Genomic DNA, 18,433 nt, shown 5'->3' on the forward strand with positions numbered 1-18,433 from the left:
ATAATGGAATTTATCTATAAAAGGATGCACCACTGTTGAGGGTGACTTTGAATTCAGAGACTAAGTACATACACCTTTGTTGTTGCAATTTTAACAAAATTCAGAAAACTAGTTATAAATAGATTATAACCAAGGGTTTATTTTCAGCTGTAATCAGTATCCAAAAATGCAAAAGCATTGGAGCTGTAACATTCAATGCATTACACAAACAAAACACCAATTAAGAGACATTTGCTATCTGTAAAATCTAGCCATTTTGGGTTTGGTTGGGCATTAACAAAGGTCACTCACCAAAATCTCCAGTGCTACTGGGCCTGGTCATCTGCAAAGTGAAGATATTGAGATTGCACACCTCCAGATCATTAAATGACTGTGTAGAAAAGTGATATGCAGTGAATATCCAATAACAGAACACAAACATGCAGCACAGCATCACAACAGAAGTCAATCTGAATGTTGGGTTGCATGTCATCTACGCATGCATAATTGATGTCATGGGTATAGTAAAAAATATTCCTGGGATCTCAGTGCAAAAAGCTGACACAGAAATGAGCCTGATGCCATGTTACGTTTTATGACGCTTGAAGATGGGTTGGTGCTTAATTGGTGATAACATGAAAGCATCGCTCACCAGGTCCTGTAAGAGCTGTTCTGGAGAAGGCGTGTGGACCTCCACACTCTGACCCATGCACCTATGCAGACGCAGAACATGCCGACTTGGCTCCAGGTGTTTTGCCTGTGAGACAAGTGAAATGTCAGTCAAGGCCACCTGCAGTCTATGTTCAAACACACAATGAAACAGAGTGACCCACGGCCTACCGGCTGTTCTCTGATCCAATATTGTTTGGTGTACATGTTGAAGTATTGTGTTACCCGAAGGTGATACAAGAAGATAAAAGGATGATTCTGAAGGTCTCTAGTGTTTTGTTTGTATGAAACAATTATGAGATGGTTCTGTGGTGGAACATTAAAACACAATAAACTACAGTACCTAAATACCTTTGTTCCTTAAAGATGACTACCACCTTTTAATGCTGAGACTGCTGTCTGCTTTTATATATCAGTTAACTGGGACACATTGTTTGAGGGTCATCAAAACAGATTGCATTTTAATGACATTACCATACCTTGCAGGCTAAAGACAGGACGTCTGCAACCATGTGATCTCGTCTCAAAAGCACAGAGACAATCTGGCTGTCTGGCATGAGGACGTTTGTCTGAATTTCCTCACTGTTCTGCCAACCGCCTCCTTCAGGTGGTGCTGTGGAGTAAAGATTTGCCAGGCCGTCCAATCTCTGACGGGAGAGAAAATAAATGAGGCAAAAATCCATTACCCAATTGCAAAACTTGGCAGTGCCTCAGCCGGTAGTACATGTTGTCACACTGCTGGCCAGTGAGACGTTATTTGAGCCGGTAATAATGATCATATAAGGCAGATAATGACTGAACAGCAATTGGCTCCTGTTTGTATTGAGGGACATCTGCACAGATGTAACTTTTCATTATGTTAACAGGCGCCTGGCACAGCAAGCAGCGCCTGAATGCATTTCCAAATCGGTGTTGAGTATCCAATAAAAATATGTTAAAGCAACGTGGTGCACAAACAAATTAATGTTGAAGTAGAGAGAGGCTTTGAAAGACATAGAGATGCTTTCAGTTGTGTGTTAAAAGATTAGAAATTTGACAAAGGTGGGTGGAAAACTTTAGGCAAAAATCCCCATTCTTGTTTACTGGGGAATAAAAATAATGTGCTAAAATATAGAACTCTAGTGTTCTATTTAGAGAACACAGAACAGAGGATGCTTTCTTATGACCACAGTATGTCCAGTCATCTGAGGCTGCATTACATGGTGACACTTAGAAAAAAAAAAAAAAAACTGTGTTCCAGCGGGAACATTCAAAATTACATCATTTCCTGTACAGAGAAATGAAGTCAAGTGCAAGGGGGAATAAAAAAAAAAAATCCTTCCATCCAACGGCTTTCAGTAGCAGAGCAACTGTGCAGCCATTCATTCGACCGCAGGGTTTTAACGGCCCTACTTTCCACGTGTGCGGCCAAGGCTGCCTGTAGAGCTCTGCTGTGTGAGCGTGTGTGTGTGTGTGATACAGTGAATGTGCAACACGGTCTCAAAACTAAATCATATATTTCGTATTTTCCTCTCACTGAGGAAAATGTTCCTGAACTATACAACACCTAGTGAATGAATGAATGCTCAATCAGAATTTAATGCACTTAAAATCAGTAACTACTGATTCTAAATCGCTCTGGATAAAGGCGTCTGATAAATGTTGTTAATGTAAATTTGGAAATAAGGCAAAAAATACAGTAAAACGAATCATTAATCACAAAAACTGAATAACAGAACTGAAATCACACTCAGGGGTTGAGGATGAACAGGACTGCCCAGTGTATGAGCTGTATGTGGGACACGCAGGATAGGCCGACCCGCATCTTATTTGCGTAGGACGTTATGCTTGATAATACATTGGTACAGTCACGTTGCCAAAATGTCCAATGACTTCCAGAAGTGCTGTCAGCACTTAGACAAGAAATTAGAAAGTTATGTTTTGTTCTATCTGTCCCACTTTTAATACAATGAAGACAATTTGTGTTGTGAAATGTAGGCTGCAGACTGCAGTGAAAGGACAGAAGCAGCACAGAGAACAAAGAAAGGACAGAGAAATTTCAGGACAGACTTCCTGTTCCTACGAATAATGCTATGCTTATCTGTGATAAGTAAGAACACTTTCTGTACATGTTTATTAGACCTTCTCTATTTCTGAAGCATCTGTTTCAAAATCATTTCACCTCATTTGGCTGTCTAAGGTTGCAGCATCACATGACCAGCTACTGCCTGAATAATGAAGGATGAACAAGCTAGTTTTCCAGTGTAGTTTTTAAAAATATGGTTTGGCTCAACAAGCTAAAATATTCAGTGGCCTGAAGTCAAAAGAAAGCAGTAAGTGTTCGCAGTGATTCTGCCTAGTTTCCCTTCGTACCTTGACAGAGATACAGAGGGGCGCTTTGTGTTTGTTAGCAGGTTTAGAATATGGTGATTTAAGGTGCTCTTTCAATGTCACTTACCTCAGAGCTACGGGGAGGGGGGAAGCTGGCGTGTGCTTCAGTGTTGCTCTCAAAAATCTGAAATGAATAAATAATTAATTAACTAAACAAGTACATGAACGCAGTCAGCCAGTCAGTCTCATAAAGCCCTTAGTCACCTGCTCGAAAATGACCGAAGGCAAACATCGGCGGCTGACAGAATGGCTAGGTTATAATTCATTTAAAACCTGGGTGTGCGCGTCTCTTGCTTTGAAACTATTTCCATCCCCAGCCAATGCTTTGAGGCTCCGTTGACAATAATAAGCAGTGTGGCGAGGCCGAATTTCAGATGAAAGGGAGAGCTGAGGGTGGAGAGGTGGCTTCAACGTTTCCCTGCCTCCCTCCCTCATTCCACCCTAGACTGTTGTGGCGGCTCTTTTACCCACCGGCTCTATAACACTCTCTAAGTAACTAAGAGTGGGGGGGGCACTAATAAAGCTAATGCATTCAGAGCCACATGCAAGTGACTCACTCAGGTCCTGCAGTGCAGAACAGCTCTGAATCTGACTGACCCCCCCCCAAAAAATATCCTATTTAGTCTATAATTGTCTATATTAGTTGAAACATCTGCTGCAAATGGTATTTCATATTACTGTGGACAAAGCGCAACCAAATAAATGTTAATTCCTTGTCATCAGTGTGCTGAGCAACCGCTGGAGACAGGAGATGCTCAAGACGGCATGGTCATCCAATCAAGGTTTTGGGTCTATGTTCTATTGCCAATTCAACAAAATTGCACAATATCAATGGGATGTGATACCTGCTGAAGGCACCTAAATGTTCTTTTGTTGTTGTTTTTTTGACAGAGGGAAGAAAAAAGGCCGTTTGATATCTAGCAGCTAGTGCAGGTCCTTACACAAACCATCTGTTTGTCGCTGCGGGGCAGGCTGCAGCAGACCGCAATCTACCACATATGGCTTTTAATAATTCATAGGGCACTTGTGTTCACTCCACTCCCTTCTATCCTTCCACACCTCGGCCTCAGCGAGTGAGAAATGAAATTGGGACTCGTTAGGTGATCTGGCTGCATTTCAGATGATGTGACATGCCAAGATGGGGCAGCAAGCCTACAATGGGGGGTGTGGGGACATCAGGGCCATATGGTCTTGGTTAAGGGCAGGGCAACATGGGGGTAGAACGTGTTGCTCTGGTGGGCAAAAAAAATAAAGGATTTTTGGTGTTAGCAACAGGTCAATGCACAGGGCCTGAAAACTCACAGCAGTCAACAAAGCACCGCGACAAGAGATGTTTTCACAGGAGCCGTGTTAGGAGCCACATGAAACGGTTTGGCACATTATCACCTGAGTTGGGGGGTGGGTGGGGACAGCATGTGGCATTACAAACTCACCGACTCAGAGACATCACGTCTTTTTCATAAAGCAAACAATGAGCTTGTTTCAACGGGACACAATGACTCAATTCAAGGCAAGAACAGGTCGACTCCCTAATGATGCAATGAACTGTTTCCATTTAACACCCATATGCAAAGACCAGTAAGACTGAAAGGCCAAGATGCATGCATCTCATGCATTGCATCGCAGACCCAGGATTTTGAACATAGGCACCAGGCACTTTGTATATCTGTAAACAGAGGATATCTTCTTTCCCATGGTGTGCGCATATACGTGGAAGCCAACTAGAGGGGCTGAGTGAGACATAAATAAATAACGACTTGCTGAAGGCAGTAATTACCAGGCAGGAGAGGATACACAAAAGGCCTGTTATTTGCACCTGCGTTTGGAATTTTCCTGTGAACTCCAGAGATAATTTTTTCTGCACTTTATTAAGTGTGGGGTGACGCCAAGCTTTAATTTGACCAACACTTCGATAATAACCATAACCATTTGCAGTCCCGTTTGAAGAGTGTGATATTTGGCTTAGTTTGTATCAGGAAATAAAGGCAGGTGCTTGTGTACCTGGGAAGCAGCAGGCCTCTTCTCACGCCCACGTTTGGTCAGGTTGTCTAGGCCTTTGAGTGAAGAGAACAGGCTGCGTTTACTGCGCCCTCGCTGTGACAGGGACAGGGACCGTTTTCGTAACGTAGCTTCGTCCCTCGAGCAGATCTGCAGAGAAGAAACGGTCTGAATTAGAGCAAGACACCTCCAGAACCTTTAGAACAGAGGTTTGGTTCAGCTGACTCACCAGTGCATGGAAGGAGGACACAGAGAAGATGCCCAGACGGCCCAGGGCTGATTTGGATGGGCGGCTGGCTGTGGCCAGGAGGCTCTTGGGGTTGGGCAACTCACCACCCTGCAGACTGGCCAAGTAGCAGCGCATGCGGAACAGTTCCATGTTAAACCTCTCAAGGTTCTGCTCCCATTGCTGGATCTGATGGAGAACAAAATGAACATACATGGGTTTTATTTCTAATATTGGAATTGTAATATTCTGTTCAACACATAAAGCATGATGGTCTTATGCATGTGTCTGCAAAAGCTTACAACAATGTAATGGGGGTTGGGGGGTCTGCAACACATTCCTTAGAGGCATAATTGCTTTAAGATGTAAAAAGGGCATGATGGGGCAGCATGGGGGATGTGCAGGAAGAGGAATAAGACGGCATGCAAGAGTTCCTGAGATTTAAGGGCTGGGGGTAAAAACTAATCCCCACAGTCATCACAAGCAATAAAAGTCTCTATGGGCATTGATGAGTAACATACCAACTCCCCAGCTCATCAGTACACATGGTAGCGGGGTTATATAGGGTTAAACTAATGAGAGAATACTTAATTAGTTCCCTAATTTTGGAATAGTTTTCTCAAATTTTCTTTTAAAAAGTCATCTAAAACAGCACGACTCAATCTTGTAAAGTCACAAACTCACAGCAGTTTTCAGACCATATAAAAACAATGTAATTACTGCAACATTCCTCACTTAACCTCAAACAGCAAATGTCTGAAGCCTTATTCATGGTCGGATACGTTATTAGATTGATTAAGCTGTACTCCTGCATGCTAAGGGCAAAATAGCTGACAGGAACCAGTGCGGACCTCATTAAGGATCTTACTGAGCCCATGTGTGGCGTTAAATCCAATAAGCGAACCTGCACATCACAATGGGTCAAGCTCCGCAACCTCAACAAAAGGCCTTTCCTTCGGGAGGCCAGAAGACAGTGGTTCTTTATCAGACGCCTGGCATTAAGGCGTCAGACAGGCGGATCCATTCGCTCCTGAAGGGGCGAAGGATTAAGTTTGATTAGCTGCAGACAATTAAAGGCTGCACTGCCATATTTGCCCTTCGATGCTAAGCATCCCTTGAGTGCCACAATATGTTCTGAAAAATGAGAAACCGCCAAAGAGGAAAAATAATGGATAATAATTGATTGCCAAAGATGCATGCAAAGTGAAATGTGTAATATAGTTCAACAGAAAAATACCAACGCTGAAAGTTTTAGAGAAGACCACTGCAATGGTGGAGGGGGAAGAAAAAAATAAAATAAAAAATACATACATACACAATGCTGTTAGCACAGTTAAGCACCGGGTCATGCATAGTGTACTGAATGTTAATCAACATTCAGCTACTTAGTCACATTTCAGGAACGTGCCTATTGCTTTCCGATATCTCATTCCATTCATGTGTAGTTCAGACATCTGCAATCCATTTAAAAAGGACAGATGTATAACTGCGACACAATGGTTACTCCCTTCAGGGGAAAACAGAGACGTTCTAAATGGCTGGCTGGCACTCATTTCAGAGTGAAGGACATCAAAGTAGTCAAGGTTTAAGAGGAGGAGCTGACATCCCCCTCAACATCTAAAGTCCCTTGTTTTAAACCCTCAGCCGCCTGGCATGACTATAGTCTCGTGGTGCCTCATTCATTTAACCCTGTCCTTCCACCCACCCTGACCTCAACTACGGCTCCAGGCACCGTGGCCAACGGGAATGGCTTTTAAAAGAAAACAGCAGGATGTCGGCTGTCAAATGTCAGTAGGTTTACAGTACAGTGTACAGCAGTCATTCTGATGAGCTGAACTCGCTAAAATGCCACGGACAGCTCAAAGACACTACTCATGCAACATTTTCAATGTTTCTTCTTTGACTGCATAATGTTCTTCAGTTCTTGTAGCACAGGTAATCTTTTTAATTTGTCAGAATAAAGCTAAATCAAAACAGTTGTGAGTCATCTTTCATTTATATTAGAATGCTTAATATATACGCACCATATGCAACTAGCCTCATTCCCCAAAAGAGCGTTTAATCATGATATGCACCATTGTAATATTTTGACTTTTGACAGGTAGCACTGAGATGGATATGACGTTTAGTTTAATAATAGTGATTTATGTGACAGATAAGCCTTCATGTCATGAAATTGGGGGAATGGGTGCTGCTTATAATAACAAGGCTCCTTAGATATATAGCCCAGTCAGAGCATGTAATGTTTGCATTCCAAGGGAATAAGGCATGGTTTCTGTGGGAAACCTTAATCCTCTATCTTAATATAAACCCAACTTTATTAACTATTTTGGAATGAGAGGTTGAGGCAGAGATTTGATCAGAAGTGTCAGCATCTGTATGTGAATATATCAAACTACAGTATCTGTAATGAAGTAATGGACCACCTCATTTCTATAATAGAATTAAGTTGGAAGATGTAAACAAGTAAATAATGTGGATGGCTCCTAAAGCAATTAGTGTTGCTTTCATATTTCACAAGATAACAACCAGGAATTGCCAAAAATATATCAGACATGAGAGAGTCTTAATGACAGATAACACACAAACATTTGCATGCAAACAATCCTAAGTGTGAAATCAAATACTCACTCATATTCAAACACAGATAGATAGACAAATGAGATCATGGTGACTCACTATATCGCTAAACTAATGACTTTTAAAAATACTTTTCAAACATAGTGCTGTGCAGACAACTGAGGTTGCCATAACAAAGAGTGGTCACCTGGTTTTCGATGGCCTTCCTGTTCTTGGGATCGTTCACAATGGATAGCTGTAGTTCGGCCATCTTCCTCATCTTGCTGTCCATGTCAATCTTCTGCAGCAACCCCCGGATCTGACCCCGCAGCAGTCGAAGTGTGTCTTCTTTTCCATGGCGTTTAGCAAACAGTGAGGCACTGGCTGAATGGATGGCTGTCACCCAGTTCTCCAGGTCTGTCTGGTTGGTGGCCTACATACAAAGCAGTAAAAAGTCATTTAATCTCACATTTTATATTGCTACTGTGGTATATGTCTCGGAAAAATAAAGTACCACCGAGCAAATCCACTATCAAAAACTGTGTGAAAATTCTAAGGCTATTATCCTTAAGGAACTGGAGAAATCTCCACCCACTTGCTTTTATCTGTTTTAGAGGGTTCTTGACATAACCAGAAGTCACATAGCTGAATAAGATGGGAAAAAATGTAGCAGAGCAAATGAGTGCCGAGTGCATAAACACAGCATCTTTTGCACCTGGGAGAAAAATTCCTCATTGTGTAACTACTTCTCCTCCTCGGCTCTGGGCTGGTTTATAAATACTCCTTGGTATGACAGCGATAGCGTCATGATATGTGCAGAGAGACCAACAAACACTAATAATGAATGAGGTATGACAAAGTAAACCAAAATAAATACATAAAATAGTCTGGTTTACTTCTGGTTCATTGAAGGACAGGGTGATAAAATACAATTCTAACTTGTACAATACACGCACAAAAAAAAAAGAAATGGATTAATACTACAGAAATACAGAGTAAGGGTTTTTGAAAAATATGGACAATCCTGATATTTTTATACTGCCTAGCCATAGTTAATTCTTCTTTAGTAGTGACAAAGTACACACACCTGGAAGAGGTAGACATCCCCGTAGGTATTGCTGAGACAAAACACATTCTCTCTCTTCGGATGTTCAGGCACAGCCTGTACGATGCTGTCTTCAGCCAACAGTGCATAGCATGGAGACATGTCCTGCTCGGGGCAGCTTTTCCCATAGGTCTCATAGAACAGGAGTGTGCAACCTAGACAGGGGTTCAACAGGGTTTTTTTTTTTTTTAAATAAAATAAACATCTGAGAAATTACACCCTTTGGGTTCAAATCTGTTCTCAAAGATCTGTAATAAAAAAATAGTGCAGAACGTTAACTTAAAGCAAACACCACCAACAGTTGCCATCTTTTTCTATGACATGGCCTACACTGATATATTCACCAAACGAATCATTTAAAACTATTCAAGAGGATAGTCGTACATGCCAAAAATCTACAGCCATATTGAAACTAACAGAGGAACTTTACCTTTGAGTGTAACCCAGTAGTGTTTCCACTTGCGGCGGCCCACCAGCTCCAGCTTCCTGTCCTTATGCAGGGTGAGCAGAGGTTTGAACGACAGCCAGCCAGCCCGTCGCACCACGCCCTGTTCTTTCTCGAAAAGCAGGTCCAGCTGATCCAGGGAGCCCAGCATCTCCTCGCTGCTGCTCTCGTCCGTGCCCTCTGTGGATGGCTCTCGACAATTATCTCTGGCACCCCCCCTTTCTCCACTGCAGCCTGCTTCCAGCTCAAGCATGAAGTTCTCGTAAATGTCCTGCTGCAGCGTGTCAGCGCCTACGTGCAAGGCACCGGCAGACCCGCTCCGGGAGCAGAGAACCTGGGATCGGGGTCGGGCCTGAGATGAGCCTCTAGGGTACCACAGGAGGCTGGAAACCTGGGAGGGTGAACTGGTCTCGGCTGTGAGGCCATCTACTCCACTGTCAAAACCCTCACTCGTGTCCTTATATTTTGGCTCCTGTGAGAGTGTTCAAGGAAGTGGAAATATATTTAGCTTATATTTTTTATTATATTATAAAAACAGCGCCTGTACCACTTGAGACTTTAGTTGCAATCTCTACACTGTAACCCACATTGTATTGGATATTTACTTAACATTCATATTCAGCAACACACTGTGTCAGTGCTGTATCAACAGCCCCAACCAGTGATGTCTGGGTCGTCTGCTCTCTTTGAACATAAATATTCAATCTCATATTTAGCATGCTTAATTTTTTAACTAGTACTTGTTCCCTTTTTCATTTATTGTATTTATTTTCTAACTTGCAAATCTATCTATACACAATCAAAAATAGAGTGGTTTATTGTATCCTTGGTTGCAATTCATCTGAGATACATACCTCTCTACTTTAGAATAGGGCTTGAACCAATTTCATTCGATTCATGAGGACACTCGGTTTCAACGCTCAACAGGAGACATCAAGAGACTGCGCTCCTTTATGAGCAATGAGAGCCTACCTACCTGTGATATAATAATTTAGACCGCTGATCCTCCATTGCTCATACGGACAAGTGCACTCCAAAATCTCACACTGAGCGCAAGTGCCCTCTCGCAGAAACCCTACATCAGTCTGCTGCACCAACAGCTGCCTTTTATTAATGGGCACGGTACGGCCTTCCCCAGCGGAGAGACCCTAGTGACCTCTGAGGGAATAGATGGGGTCTGGAGACCAGCTGGAAGGCAACAGGGGCTGAACTGAAAGGCGTATTTTATCCCTAACAGGCCAGAGTTTTAAACTGATATATAGCCAACCCAGGAATGACACCATAACCAAGGAGTGCAGAGGCCGGTGAAAACTGCACATGGCAAAGCCCTGAGCCTTGCACCAACAGGTACAGGTTTTGTGGGGTCATATATTGCAAAAAGCCCCCAAGTGGACATAAAACAGCCTCCATTAAATCATTCAGAATTAAGCAGGAGAGACCAGCCATTGAAATATCGCTGCTGGACACTTTCACCCTTGGACACAAATCGTTTTTTTGTGTTGAACTAAGAGGTAGTGTTGATTGTAACCATATGCTTGTCTTCATTGGGCACGGTTTAATTGACACATTGAACAATCAGTCACTAAGACTCTGTTTATTGCATAGAGATGTACAATGTATTCATTTTAATATTCAATACTATAGAACTTAAAAGCTAAATGGTTTAGCCAACATGTAAATACAACGTTGCACTGTTACATAAAGAACTCGATATTGTGATTCAGCAGTACTTCACCACAGAGCACATGTGAGCCATTATTCCATAACGTATGCATTTATTAACATAGTTTGGTGGTGTGAAAAAAAGCCAAGCTGCTGATCATTGTTGCGGATCATTTGGCCACAATGTTTGCCAAAAGCTTTGTTCCTGTCATTTCTCAGTAGTTTAAACAAGATTCCCCTTCTAACCCTTCTGTGCAGATAGGTATGGGAACATGAACCCAGTTACAACAGATAAAGAGAGCTTATTCAAACTGACACTTCAGTGGAATCCACCTCCCGCAAAACCACAACTGAAAAAACAAGGTGCACCTGTTGATAAACCAAACGCCTTGTAGGTCAGTCAGAGGTCACCCACGTGGTCCACTTGGAAATACAGTGACCAACAGAATAGTGAAAAAAGTAAAGTGATTGTCATTGTGGAAACAGTGCAGCGCAGCACAGCACACAGTGCACACAACAAAATGTGTCCTCTGCTTTTAACCAATTCAAAATGAAGGCCCCATCCCAGGGGGAGCACAGTGCGCACAATACTAACACCCATAAACATGTATTAATTCATACATATTGCATATTGTTTGAACGTGGAGAAAATTGACTAACGGTACACAAAAATCTAAATGCGACAGACGTCACTGTTTCTGTAGATTCTGAAAGAAGGCCGAACTAAAAAAAAAAGGTGCAGGATATTCTGGTGCAGGACAGCAGTTTGTCATCATATGAAGAATCAACAGAACTTCTCCTGTGCGCAGAAGAATTTAAGGGAGACAATAGTGCTAGTATCCATAAGGTGAAAATGCACATGCACTGCAGAAAGTGCCAGGTGCCAATTGTGCATTACTGATTCAAGCAATAATACACAATGATGTAGATATAGTTCATTTATTCCATTGACTGTTTGAATTGTACATAGTTTATTTTTACATAACAGCTATATTTTTTCATTTTGCAATTTCTAATGAATAAATACTGTTCTTTTTATTTTCCTATTTATTTTACATTTTCTTTTGAATGGGGAACATATATTTTACATATATGGGGAATGTAATATTTTCAAAAACCTATTCAATGTTTAATTTTGGGTACGTCCATTAAAAAAAGGGCCCAGGGCTGAACAGGTTAACCAATCACCTTGGTGAGCCAGATTCAAGAATTTATTTGCACAGTTATAGCATTTACATTTACATTTTACAGCATTTATCAGACGCCCTTATCCAGAGCGACTTAGAATCAATAGTTACAGGGACAGTTTCCCTGGAGCATCTTAGGGTTAAGTGTCTTGCTCAGGGACACAATGGTAGTAAGTGGGATTTGAACCCGGGTCTTCTGGTTCATAGGCGAGTGTGTTACCCACTAGGCTACTACCACCCTTTATAGCAGTACAACATACAGTGAAATGCATCCTAAACCACTGTATAAAACTGTGCATAGTTAAGTAAAAGTTATAGAATTAAATAAAATAAAGGAGAAAATTCAATAGAATATGGGGGAATGGCTAGTAAAATTTTGTAAAACAGTAGGCAAGCTCTAACGCAAGCAACATTCAATGGTCCTGGTGATGGTCTTCATTCAGCATCCTTATGGCCTGCAGCGGGCACCCGAGGAGCAGCGTGTGGGGACATTACTTTGCTCAGTGGCAACTTGGCAAACATGCAACCTTCCGATCATGGGTCCGCTTCCTTACCCGCTAGGTCACCATGGCCCAAAATAAATAAATAAACACAGAGTCATCACTGCCATTTTCAGCAGAATCACGGACCGCTGCAGAGCACCCGCATCACTGAATGCACAAATGGAAATGACACACCATGCCCAAATGCAGGTGTAGTGGTGCCTTATTTTGCCAAGGGAACCTAGGACATAGAGGGATTACAAGGCTTATGATAAATATACGATCATGGTCATATTGTTGCATAACAAAATAATCCGATTACAGCCTCATTAGGATCGTTGGTGCTAGATGAGATAAATAACCAGCTATGGCAATGGCACAAGGAGTTCAAGGAAAGAGCAAGCAATGCTTATTCATGCTGCTTTAAAACCGGCTAGTGTTGAACCAATACCCCTGAGACAAAGTGCAACAAGCACCGGCCCCTCCTGTCAGTCACATCACTAACTGGAATGGAGTGACTGGCATTAGACCACACCCTAACTTTATAACCTCCAATAACCCTAAAAACACCCCCCAGACTGACAGAGAACTGTACATGTACTGCTCCGTGTGAAGAAAAAAAACAACACTACCTTGCACTGTAGAAAAGGAGACTCGACGAACCTCCCACCACTACAACACTCCCTCTGCAAAGTAAAACTGTGACTATATGGTACATACCACCATCTCCAGCTGGCTGGAACTCCACCTCCATCCTGCAGAGTGCAGAAAATCCATTTTGCCAAAAAGAGGGTGCTGACCATAGTGATCCCAACAGGCCTTCAGCAAACCAAACCGCTTCTCATTATACCTCCACGCCTCAACACTCAGAGCATTGTCCCAGTCTGCTTGCTGCCTCCCTTTTGGGAACGGCTTGTCATGATTTTCCCTGCGATTTCCTTCTCCGTGACAGCTTGTGCCCACAGCTTCAAATATTGCTGGGACGGTGTTCCGCTCCTGACAAGGCTACACTGACCACAATGGCATGTCGCCCAGGTAAAGCAGACGGCCAAGCTTCTGTCAGGTGGTTGCTCGTATCACGTACCCTCCCTAACGAGCATGGAAATGAGGCTGCAACTTCCCCCGTGGAGCGAAAGCTGTCCGTAACAAGCCCTGCAGACACGGAGTGGGAGGCTGTTGCCTTGCCTGAGTCCGGAATTCAACTCTCAGACAAGTTAATGACCACTTACACGTATGAGAATAGCCTACGGCCACCCTGTGGCCCAAGAAAAGTGGAAGTCAACATTTCTAAGGGCTAAGCTCAAATTTGTACACTTAACAATTCTGCACTACTAATTAAGGACGCTTTCACACCCTAGTTTGTTTTCTATGGTACAAATCAGTCCTTTTCACACAAGGAAAGCAACCCAAAATGCGTCACTTCAAATACTGAGACAACTTTGGCCACAATTGAGTCTCGGTGCTGAATTGGCATCTTGTCAGAAAAACGTAAAGGCAAGTCCTTTGGGGTATTGAATGTGACTGCAATGGCCGGGTCACGGTAAATCTGCGGAAAGGAGTCGTTTGGTTGGTCATATTTGCCCGATTGGCTTACGGTTAAGTTATCTCGTTCTTTACTGGAGGAGGGGCTGTCTGTATTTTTCAGTTCGGTACCGGTCCCCCACGGCGAGAAGAAGTCGGGGAGAACTTCAGCAGCTGAACAGGCCCAGCACAGAAGAAGAAGCGTATTGGGCGTGTTTGTAAATTCAATGCGCAAGCTGGCATCATTTTTGATGACCTTCTGACTGGTCAGATGTGTCGCCCGCAGGAACAACTAAAGTAAAAACTGGAAGCCAATCTGCTTTTGTGGACGGAACGCGGGCTGGCTATTGGCCTGGCAATTTTATATTATATTACATGCATCTACAACTTAAAGCAAACATACATTTTGAAAATTTCTTTCAAACAATATGCGGAGTCACTGAAGGTGATTTGTGAAAAAAAAAAAGTTAAACGGCATAATATAACCATAATTCCCTGCTCTCAAATCATGTGATCTCTTCTGATCCTGTTTTGGTTCGAAAGCATGTAGGTGTGAAAGCACCATAATAACTAAGTGGTACAGCAACCTAAAAAACTTAGACATAGTATATTCAAAACAGTTCATCCAATCCATGTCTAGGTGAGCCATCTGGCTCTAGCCTACCTGTAGTTTCCTCTTCTTGCGGGTCAGGCTGCCTGTCCAGTCACTGAGGCGTCTCATGCGGAACCTGATGGAATCCTTCTTTTCGGCGCTCTCTGCGACTGGTCTAGGTTTACGACAGGGCAGGGTGAAGGACGAGTACTGCCTAGGTTCTGGACAGTCTTCCTCAGTTGGTACCTCCAGTTCAGAAACAATTGAGTCTCGGTGCTGAATTGGCATCTTGTCAGCAAAACGTAAAGGCAAGTCCTTGGTGGTATTGAATGTGACTGCAATGGCCGGGTCACGGTAAACTTGGGGAAAGGAGTCGGTTGGTTGGTCATATTCGCCCAATTGGCTTACGGTTAAGTTATCTGGTTCTTTACTGGAGGAGGGGCTGTCTGTATTGTTCAGTTCGGTACCAGTCCCCCACGGCGAATCATACCAAGAGCCCTCGGAGCTCAGCGAGCTCTCCTTACTGGTCTGGGCTGTGGAGCTGTTGGCCAACGGAGGTCTGAGATGATGTTCATATCTGTGGGTTACTCCTGACAGGCTGTTTGTGGATTCCAAAGTCGGGGAGAACTTCAGCAGCTGAACAGGCCCGGCACACTCGTCCAGAAGAAGAAGCGTATTGGACGTGTTTGTAAATTCAACGCGCAAGCTGCCATCTTTTTTGATGACCACCCTTGGACTGCTTTGCTCTTCCAGGGACTGTAAGGCAGTGTTTCGCCTTGGTGTCCTGTGCACATTCTCTTTGTACCCATCGCCAGCAGTCATCCTTCCATTTCCCAGTGAGTCTTCATGCTGGTATCCATTTTCTGAGGGCAAGTGGGCTCCTGATGTCATGCAGCCAGAAGAACTATTCCATAACACTTCACTACCAACACTATTTGGTCCTTGCATGATGTAATCACAGTGATGGGAGGCATAAGGCTGTATAGTTCGTTGCTGAGAGAGATCACCACGACTTGCAACTCTAGACTTGTATACTGAGGCCCCTGGTCTGCCTTTCCACAAGCCATAAGGTGAAACTGTTTCTTCTTTGGTCGAGTGGAACTTTAGGAATGGCTTTTGCTTCCCAGGAAAGATGATGCTGGTGCCTCTCGGCCTCTGGATGCTATACTGGCTCTCAGAGTTTCCCATGACCTCCCTGGAAAGGACAGGAGAAATGTGATAATCACAGCATGTGTGTGCTGAGTGGCATTCCAAACCCTTCAAAATGACATTGCTTTGATCTTCCACTAGTTTCAGTTTATGTTCCAACTGAATAATTCAGTGGATGGAGTTTAAATTCCAAACACCGGGGAATCATTTGTCAGTCATGGTGTTTGACAAAATAGCTAATTTAAACATGACATCCTTTCACAGACTGGTGAGGACGGCTTGACAACCATCATATCCACTCTAGTGAAACTAATTCCAAAGACTAATGGAACCCTAAGATGATCAAAAGCGTCAGCTGAAACTTACATAAACAGAATGACACACAAATGCCACATACATGCCCAATGAAACTGAACACTGGGGACGTTACAGTGAACTCACTTGGTTTGTGTCTCCCTTCTTAGCTGCCTAAATCTGTTCGGCTTGCATGGTCCTCTTCTCTTTTCGCAATCGCAGATCACACTCTGTCACACTCATCTGCGAAATACAGGGCAACCATTCCATTAGCAAGACAATAAATTCCCCATCATGTTAATTAATTGTTATGGGATAGATTATTAGGTTATTTTAGTTCCATATGATGTCTAACACCAATTTAAAATCTTTAAGACAATATTCAAGAAATAAAAGGCAAAGAGTCACATTTATTGTGATAGTTAAGAATTCACATTCTAATCGAATGAATCACCCCCGGTCAACAGTTCAGTTTGTGCTCTTCCAGTCTGACTGTACAACTGCAGATTCAAAATGTACTTTTCAAAACCAAAACCACTATTTCCTAATGTAATATAAACATTACTTGCATTCTTCCGACTTGGTGACGTCTCGTTCAAATGGCTGAAGCATTTTTTAAAAGCACACTTCAGTTCGGCCGCAGTTTATTTTTAAACAGTGGAATTCTTGGGAACTTTTTTTTTTTTGTTTTTCCCCTCCTTTCATTTTGGTCTGCACTGCCAAGTCAGCTCTGGAGCAGTAACCAAAATCAAGCCTCAGCCAGGGTGGCAATGCCCTCCCTCAAATAAATTTTTTTTTAAAAAAGCATTGCCACAACTACCGGCACAGACCTTTCTTTCACTTTCTGGAAACGGCACAAGCACCCATCCGTTACTAGGGCACACAGGGATCTCAGTCAGAGCAAACAAAATGGCAGCTTTCAGCAAATGAACGCATGTTCTACAGCCTCAAAAAAAAAAAATATCATGTGACATTTACGTGCTTCCAGTTAATACTGTGCGATAAGATATGACGGGAAGACTAACACATAATTTGTGTGTGACAGTGTAGATTGCGCTTGCTGCATGGACAGTATGACAAAACGAGAAACATATACGACAGGGGAAAAAATAAGAGCCATCATACACTAATAGTTCCCAGCCTAAGGCCACTTTCCCAGAAAGTGCACGCATGACCATGGCAAACTGCTCCACCAGAGTACCAGCAACTCGCTTGCTCTCCCTGCCGCCTTCAGCTGTGGGGGATAAGAAAACGAAGGGGTGGGATTTGCGGAACATCTGCCGCCCTTCCGCTATTCTGCATCTCCCCCGGCTGACCTCCTGACTCTGATTAGCATCAGGACCGATTAGTGGCAGAACGATGGAAAACCTTCAGCCATTCACACGCATCAGAGCAGGACGGGAGGGGGAAAAACCTATAGAGGAATGAGGCTGGCGCCACAGTCGCCTTATGAAGATCAGCACAATGCAGCTTAAGACGCAACCAGAGCCCTCGCACAGTGGGTCCATTCAGGGTGGGGATGTCTGCAGCCGTGAAAGGAATCAGAGGCACAGACAAGCTCACATCCTCACGGGCACCAGATGTTCACCGTCTGCCAGGGGCCGAACACTCGCATTGTGGCACCTTTCTGAGGATAACCTCGTCAATCGCAGAACCATCTTTATTTGTAGAAGAGCCTATTTACATCTGTTCACACACCCTCAAGAGTAGGCAGTTTACAGAGAGGCAAATCCAGACTGTGCCTGGTCAATGTGGCCAATGTAAGGAAAAAGGAGCAGAGCATGCCATTCTATACCAACCACCTGCTTCACAGGAGGCTACATTTACATTTACAGCACTTATCATACGCCCTTATCCAGAGCGACTTACAATCAGTAGTTAAAGGGACAGTCCCCTGGAGCAACTTAGGGTTAAGTGTCTTGCTCAGGGACACAATGGTAGTAAGTGGGATTTGAACCCGGGTCTTCTGGTTCATAGGCGAGTGTGTTACCCACTAGGCTACTACCACCCTAGGCTAACCCCCATACCGCCCACTACATCTCTACTCTAGGTACTCCTACCCATGTTAAGGCCTCATATGTGACATTAGGTCTGAAACTTTAAAGTTAATTTTAGCACATCCACCCGGGAATGTTGTCACATGCTCCAAGTCGGAATGACAATCCTTTACAGGGTCCAGAATCTCTCATGTGTTT

General features: G+C 43.3%; 1 protein-coding gene across 6 annotated transcripts in view; it reads right to left on the reverse strand.

The window, feature by feature from the left end:
* tiam2a (TIAM Rac1 associated GEF 2a) overlaps positions 1-18,433 on the reverse strand; it is a 62,973-nt gene that overhangs the window by 18,233 nt on the left and 26,307 nt on the right. For 4 of the 6 annotated variants that reach the window (XM_028968258.1, XM_028968247.1, XM_028968331.1 and 1 more), the window contains exons 2-12: positions 16,386-16,481; positions 14,868-15,990; positions 9,337-9,823; positions 8,889-9,061; positions 8,010-8,234; positions 5,246-5,431; positions 5,020-5,166; positions 3,086-3,142; positions 1,128-1,295; positions 632-736; positions 292-370 (exon numbers count right to left, since the gene is read on the reverse strand). In XM_028968258.1, the coding sequence (XP_028824091.1) occupies positions 292-370; positions 632-736; positions 1,128-1,295; positions 3,086-3,142; positions 5,020-5,166; positions 5,246-5,431; positions 8,010-8,234; positions 8,889-9,061; positions 9,337-9,823; positions 14,868-15,983 (2,743 nt within the window). In that variant the 5' untranslated portion in view covers positions 15,984-15,990; positions 16,386-16,481. Of the gene's footprint in view, positions 1-291; positions 371-631; positions 737-1,127; positions 1,296-3,085; positions 3,143-5,019; positions 5,167-5,245; positions 5,432-8,009; positions 8,235-8,888; positions 9,062-9,336; positions 9,824-13,402; positions 14,186-14,867; positions 15,991-16,385; positions 16,482-18,433 lie in introns of those variants that run through there. The other 2 variants (XM_028968384.1, XM_028968443.1) reach the window with 2 other exon arrangements.

The sequence above is a fragment of the Denticeps clupeoides genome, chromosome 1 (assembly GCF_900700375.1).
Source record: "Denticeps clupeoides chromosome 1, fDenClu1.1, whole genome shotgun sequence".
NCBI lineage: Eukaryota > Metazoa > Chordata > Actinopteri > Clupeiformes > Denticipitidae > Denticeps > Denticeps clupeoides.